The sequence below is a fragment of the Papilio polytes genome, unplaced genomic scaffold, assembly GCF_000836215.1.
Source record: "Papilio polytes unplaced genomic scaffold, Ppol_1.0 DF821400.1, whole genome shotgun sequence".
NCBI lineage: Eukaryota > Metazoa > Arthropoda > Insecta > Lepidoptera > Papilionidae > Papilio > Papilio polytes.
This window is the reverse complement of record NW_013527804.1, coordinates 4,210,827-4,218,291: the sequence shown is the minus strand read 5'-3', so window position 1 is coordinate 4,218,291 and position 7,465 is coordinate 4,210,827. Positions and strand designations below refer to the sequence as shown.

The following is a 7,465-nucleotide window of genomic DNA, read 5'->3' as shown; positions in this document are numbered from 1 at the left end:
CAGAGTTACGAGGGAAACCTGTTGCTGTCACACATTCTAAAGGAGCAAAGCCTCAAACCAAAAGAGAAGGGGTAGATAGAAATACTGAATTTAACTTATATAAGCAAAAACAAGCTAAGAAATTAGGCAAAGTGACAGGTATACCTGAAGAGGAAATTGTTTTTGATAGTAAAGTGGATAATGTTAGTGATGAAGATAGTGAATATGGATCTTTAAGTGAAATAGCCTCATGTTCATATGAAGCAAGAGCAAAAGGGATTAAAAATGGTATGTTTATGGGACCTGCCTTAAAATTGTGCCCTAATCTGAAAACTATACCATATGATTTTGAAGGGTACAAGGAAGTAGCATACACTTTGTACAACACAATAGCGCAATACACACTAGATATAGAGGCTGTATCTTGTGATGAAATGTATGTAGACTGTACTGAGTTGTTAAAAGATTTAAAAGTTAGTGTTCAAGATTTTGCATTAGCATTAAGAAAAGAAATAAAAGACAAAACTGGTTGTCCATCTTCAACAGGATTTGGCAGCAATCGATTGCAATCGAGACTTGCTACAAAACGCGCTAAACCGGATGGGCAGTTTTTTCTTACATCAGATTTAATTGAAGACTTCATGTTTGGTATTTCCTTGAAAGACTTGCCTGGTGTCGGTAGGCAGACATCCCAAAAGTTGGAGTCTTTAGGTCACCAAACTTGTGGATCCTTGCAAACTCTTACATTAGGCCTACTCCAGAGACATCTGGGTAATAAAACAGGGGCACAGCTTTTCGACCAATGTCGCGGACTTGATCCAAATCCTTTGACATTCCATACAGTTAGGAAATCTGTATCTGCAGAGGTAAATTATGGGATAAGATTTGATACAAATGATCAATGCTTCCAATTTTTAAAACAGTTATCTGCAGAAGTACATTCCAGAATGCAGCAATTTAAAGTTTTAGGTAAATGTATCACACTTAAATTAATGGTAAGAGCAGAAGAAGCACCTGTAGAGACTGCAAAATTTATGGGCCATGGATTTTGCAATGTCATTAATAAGTCCACCAATCTCACAAATGCCACTAATGATGTTGAAATAATAACAAAAGAAATTATTTCTCTGTGTAAAAAACAAAAAATAGATCCAAAAGAAATGAGAGGTATTGGAATTCAAATATCTAAATTAGAACAAGTAATTACAAAGCCAAACAATACTGGTATCAGTAAATTTTTGAGTAAAAATAAAAATGTACATAACAACAGGATTTCAAAAGTTGAAAATGATGCGGGGACACACTGTGATGTAAAAAATAAGAGTAAAGTTGAGGATAGAATGAAGAATCCTGTTACGCCGAAAAAGAAAAGTATATCCTCCACTATTAAATCTCCGAAACATGGTCTCAAATCCTCACCTGTAAAAAGGAGAGGTAGACCTCAAAAATCTTTAAAAAATAGCTTATCAACTACCAAAAGTCCTATGGATAAATTTCTCGCTGGAGAAATACAAGTAAAAGAAGAGTTACCAATTAAAACAATTCCAGAAATAAAAGATGAAAAGCCCAAAAACTCTGACTCAAACCAAGATGGATTATTGAGTCTTTCTTGGGAAAAAGTAAGAGAACTGTTAAGGGCATGGTTGGATAGTGGACAAGCACCAAAAATGTGTGACACTAAAATGATTGCTAGTTACTTGAGTAAATTAGTTGCTAAGAAAGATATTGACAAAGTTTATATACTGATGAACTTTTTAAAACGAAGGACACATGAAATAGATAAGGAAATTTGGATAGAGGTTTACAATTATGTTTTGGAAGATGTTCAAAATTCTATGATTGCTGTGTATGGAAAGAAACTGTGGATAAAAGACTAAAAGACAATAAAAAGAGACACAAATGTAATAAAAGACATAATAATTTTATTCACTCATTTATTCCAAAATTGTTTCTATTAAAGTTATGAACATATAATAATTAGGTACATTATAATTTATTATGCTTTTATTGGTGTTATTGCTTCTGGAACACTATATATATCTAAAAACTAGGTAATGTGTGATGGAATTCAGTTTTTACAGTATTAGAGGCGTATATAAAAATGAAGGGCAAAAATGACGACTAGTAAAGATGTTAAAAGATTAATGCAGTTTCTATATCTACCTTCTAGATAGAAAATAAATTTGTATGAACATTGTGATTCGAAAAGTGCTGACACAAGTTAAAAGTCGTAACAGTTCCTAGAAAATTGTGAAGCATTTACTTAGGGTATATTTAATATTTGAAAAAATGGCAGTTAGTATCACTTCTTTAATTCAAAAACACTAATATCTAAACGGTTAAAATTTAGAGTTCGCGTAATTTAAATGTATACTAGAAATATACGGCACATGTAAAAAAATAATTCCATTAATTAGCCACGGTAAGATCTCGGTTACAGCATTCCGCACGGCATCGCACTATAATTTATTATCACAGTTTTATAGCAAAATAAAATACACCTGCCCCATGACGTAAAAACAAAGTAAAATGAAAAAAATACAATATTCTCTGATCTATAAAACGAAGTCAGAATATAAAATAAAATGTACTTAAAACAAAGCTTTCAGCTTTTAACTTAAAAATAAATTGTTTTGTGACAACCATTTCAATATTAACTATTTTTTACGTTTGTGATAAAAAAAATACAGAAAACCAACATACAAACTTAACTAAATTAATTCTGCACGTAACTCATTTCGTTAGTAGATCAAAATATGTTAACTACAATCAGTTAAATGGGAACATAAGAAAACTTCGATAGTAAAAGTTTGCGTTTAGACACAAGTTTTAGAGTAATACTGTGTGATATATCTATGGGTAACTATGGTATTTATAGATATTCTATTATTTCTACTAACTTGTTGGCTTTAAAAAGGTATATAAGTTCTCATGCGGTGGAGTTGACGGAAATGGAGTGTTTGAACTTCGAGTCGATGATGATTTCATCACCGGAACGTATGTTGTATGAGTACAGCTGCTTCGTCGGGTACTTCATTTCTTCAGGACCCTGGAAAAACTCCACAAATAAATAATAGAGTTAGTTTCGTTTGAATATTTTTAGATTAATAACTAATATGTTAGTGAAAACTAAATCCATAACTAATCAATTTTTTTTGAGTAAAGTAGTACGAATATTGAATTTTTCAGTTTACAAAATCTCAACAAGTTCAATAAAGATATTCACCTGTGTATCTCTCAGCTCCTGGTCGACATAGAATAGTCTCATCTTAGAGGCAGGGAAGCCCGCGAGTCGTTCCAAACGAGTTTTCAAATCTGATACAGTTCTGAAAAAGGACGTTCGAAATTTAAACAATGTACTGAAATTATTACCTCAATTGGGCACAAATTGGAAGTAGCTTATCTTCTGATAACGGCGAATTAATGTCGCAAAACATGTAAATACTGCCGTATAATATTGCCGTCCCACATTCCCCTTGCAAAAAAGGAGACAGCATCACGTAATTTGAAATTGATACTTGTATCTGTGCAACTGTCAGTTTGCTAAAAATTAGAAAATGGAACGTCAGTTGGAATTAGCTCACCTGTAGACGTCGACGGTGCGCACCTCGCTGGTGTCGCCGCACGTGAAGGTGATCTGCACGCGCTTCTCCGGCCGCAGGTCCACCGACACCAGCGGGTCCAGCTTGCCGTGCACGCCCACCAGCTCCCAGTACCTGCACGATGAGTACAATAAGGAATATTCCACGCGCTTCCTTTACTGTCCCATTTAAATGTCGTTTACTCATTAGTTATGTCTTCCTTTTTAGGTTGTTCTTATTAAAACAACAATATAACAGTATCTAAAAACTAGATCTTGATCTACAAAAACATGTGCAAATTTCCAACGTTTTCACATAGTGTTATCGACATCTATTTGTATTTATGATCATAATTTCTAGGATATTAAGGTCAAAGCAATATTTACGCAAATTCCACGCCTACTGCGTTCGTCGATAAACCTTCACCCAACTTCCATATACAAATGTAAGCATTAAAATGTTCTAACATATATTTTTTAATAAGGACTAGAGACTAATAGGAAAAAATACCTTTCCAGCTTTTCCTTTCCTTAGTAGCGGTCGCTTGTTTGACACCTCATTCATATATAAATATCATATAGAAGACTACCTGTCAGGTCGGTCAGCCTCCGGTTTCTCCATATAGTATCTGATAAAGGCGCGCTCGGCCGCGTCGCGCTCCTCCGCGGGCACGGCGCCGCCGCCGTTGAGGGTACGCACGCGCGGCAGCCGCGCCACCAGCAGCAAGCGACGCTCGTGCTCCGTCGATTCGAAACGCTCCCATAAAGGCCACCCCTGAAAAACGAAATACATTGTTTTTAAAATAAACTGTGTAGCCCTGCGCAATATTGCCTTGTAATAAAAAAATAGTAGTTACTTTAAATCTATGATTAAATATGGATAGTTCAATAGGACTTCTAGGTGTAAATCATCTGTGTTTATACAGGGAAGCTTTAAAATATATTATCTTGAACATTGATTAATAATTAACTGATGAATGATGAAAGATCAGAAATTTTACACCGATTAATTGTAGCGGTTGCGGTCTTGTGGTTTTATCTATTGAAAATGATCATATTAAACCACGACGTGGAGACTGTCATACTGATAATTAAATTCATTAGTTTTAATTGTAGAAATTATTTAGTTTTGATACATCATGTCGTATTTGACCATCATTTGCCAACAACAGAATTATCAGGTAAATACAAAATATTCTTTAATCGTAAGCCTCTAACTTATCCGTACCAACTAGTTATTAAAAACCCAAAAACCAAAACACTAATCATTCTGATTTACATAGTCTTTGTTTAGAAAAACATATCCTTAAATAGTGAATCAATACCTATAAAACTCACGTCATCTGTTGAAGGTTAAAACATGTTGGTTTTATATACTTTTAATATTGAAGTAACTTCAAGTAAGTAATGTCCCTGACATTAAGGTAAAGGGAAAGAATGTAAATATATACAAGTTGTTTTATTTCTTTGATCTTAAAAGTTTTCACTACAAAATTTCGTTTATTATCGGTTTGCTTGCGTCTGGACTCTGGACGGAGTATTACGTTTTCGTGACTGCTTTTAGCAACAAATTGCTTATAAATAATATAATGAATAAGACGAGTAGTTATACGTCTCCCTTTGTTACTTAGTAACGTATTGACCGAGCATGTTTACAGCCTTGATAGGTTGTTTTGCCTAAACTTGGAAGGCGGAAGACGCTCACTGCGTATTGTAATCACCACTTATTGAATTGAAATTATATTCTCTTTTAAAATTACATATGTTAATTCAATCTACTTTTTGCTCATTGTTATTACAATTGGAGGCTTAAATAGTGGATAGCCTGTTTTGCAAACCGTATTTTTATACGGTTTGCAAAACAGATCATAGATTGGATTCCGCGATACGACTATCGTTGCGACTTTTAAGCACGAAAGCTTATTTTATTCGGAATGTTTTAACTGGATTTAAGTACTATTTGTAGCGCTGTAAAGAGAGGTTAGGATAGAGCTTTCTGTAGAGTGGTAGGTCCTTAAATTTATATTACTGTTACAATCTGAACAATATAACATGAACTGTTATAACGTGAAGCTAACGTTTAAGCAGCAGGATATAACATCGTGGGTCAATATTAAATTTTATTGTGGGGTCAGTTTATAAATTCGAATACGACATAGTCGTGCCACGCCGTAACGGCTTCGTTCCGAGACATTAATTATGATATCGAATCTAATTATTCGCATTCAACCATTTCCTTTGATAAAAAAAATACAATGATTGGCTTGTTTGATCAGCCATAATATCTAATATTAGTTTGTTTAACAAACAAATTTTGATATTTTATACTTCACTAGACGAAATCTGTATGCGTTGCCATGAAAAAATCAGAAACCATACGAGTATTGCCCAAAATTTTTATAATTAAAAAAGACAGTTGACCGATCGTACTCTCTACTATCTACTCTACTATCTACACGCAGGGTAGGTCCCGTGTTAGGATAATGTCTCAGTCAACCACGCTAGCCTAATTTAAGTTGGGCAGAGTGCATCACAATATTTTCCTTAATAATATTGAATGATATTACTTTTAGTTTAATGTTCACATCGCAGTCTGGGTTTATTAATTTAGTATAGAGTGCATTTTCCGTTAGTACACGAGCAAGGGAATGAACAAACATACGGAGGGGAGGTTTCTGGGTCAAGCCGCGACCCGCCGCCGTTCGCCGCCCGCGCCAATACAAATTACCGCTCTATTGAACCCGCTTTGTGTTACTTGTCATACTTTATACCTGCATTCAATTACTGAAATGTTTGTTTGCAAGAGTTGCTAATAAACAATTGTTACTCAGATGAGGGATAGCAGCTCGTTCAGAGAGGTAGAAGGAATAATTATGAACGATTTTGTCACTCTCAGGCATATCTTTCTCATAATAAACCAATACTTAGCATCCAAGTTTATTCATTATGGTTAGCGTGACGAAAAGCGTCGAACATCTAGGTATAAAGAAGAGAAAATGCAGTAAGTAGGTTAACAAACTAAATTATAATATCTAGCGTAGAGACAACAATATTTTTTCGAATAGTTTCCTATGTAGGATGTATATTTTCCGGATTGTATGCCGGTCATATCAATAACAGGTTTACGTCCCACAGGTTCAGAGAACAACAGATTTGACCCGTGCGAAACGTTAGACGCGTGGGTCGGTCTGCGACCGTTGGATTCAAATATGATTCATTCGCTTGCAAACCGTCAGGTTATTTTCCAATTTACCGAAGCCCGAGAAATCATAACGTTCGATTTGATGCAAACGTTATGCGTCATCAGATTAGTGAGGACACAAAGAAATAAGCGATTAGCGAATGCATATCCAATACACTTTGAAATGCGTAAAACACATCGTAATAAAAATTACAAATAAAGAATTCAGAAACGTATAAAGATACGTAAAATTAATTTATCAAGTAAATTTATGTCATACACACCTATAGGTATAGAATATATTGTATGTATGATGCAATATTCTGATAAATTATAATCGATAAGCTAAATTTATTCGAGTGATTGCCAGCGTGACTAAAATATCGATTTTGTTGAGTGCATGTTTATTATAGCAAAGACCAGCATCTTAGACATCGCAGAATACACATAACATTACAGTAGAACATCTTGTACATAGCCTTTTACGTCATTTGGTACAATTACAGTTTGAATTTTTACTAATTTCTTTCGATTTTAACATCATTAAATAATATAATTTGGTACAGAGAGTTCAATCTGAACAATGTGTAACTAAAGCCTTATTTCTGCAATATTGAACTTTAGAAAGTTCTCCGATCATGTTAAGTTCTATTTTAGTATAAACTTTCGTGATCGATGAGATCAGAAGGACGTCAAGTGCAAATAATGTGAACGAACTTTGCAAC

The 7,465-nt window shown here is 34.4% G+C and overlaps 2 protein-coding genes across 3 annotated transcripts in view; one reads left to right on the top strand and one right to left on the bottom strand.

Annotated features, from left to right (window-relative positions):
* The window catches only part of LOC106108719 (DNA repair protein REV1), a 3,107-nt gene extending 939 nt beyond the window's left edge, over nt 1–2,168 (top strand). The window contains exon 2 of the mRNA XM_013289980.1: nt 4–2,168. Coding sequence (XP_013145434.1) covers nt 4–1,856 — 1,853 coding nt within the window. The 3' untranslated portion in view covers nt 1,857–2,168. The remainder of the gene's footprint in view (nt 1–3) is intronic.
* Nucleotides 2,169–2,632: 464 nt separating this feature from the next.
* Nucleotides 2,633–7,465, bottom strand: part of LOC106108877 (tubulin-specific chaperone cofactor E-like protein) — an 18,052-nt gene continuing 13,219 nt past the window's right edge. Inside the window, exons 6-9 of one of the 2 annotated variants that reach the window (XM_013290182.1) lie at nt 4,150–4,334; nt 3,564–3,695; nt 3,206–3,305; nt 2,633–3,037 (exon numbers count right to left, since the gene is read on the bottom strand). In XM_013290182.1, coding sequence (XP_013145636.1) covers nt 2,909–3,037; nt 3,206–3,305; nt 3,564–3,695; nt 4,150–4,334 — 546 coding nt within the window. In that variant the 3' untranslated portion in view covers nt 2,633–2,908. The remainder of the gene's footprint in view (nt 3,038–3,205; nt 3,306–3,563; nt 3,696–4,149; nt 4,335–7,465) is intronic. The other variant, XM_013290183.1, reaches the window with a different exon arrangement.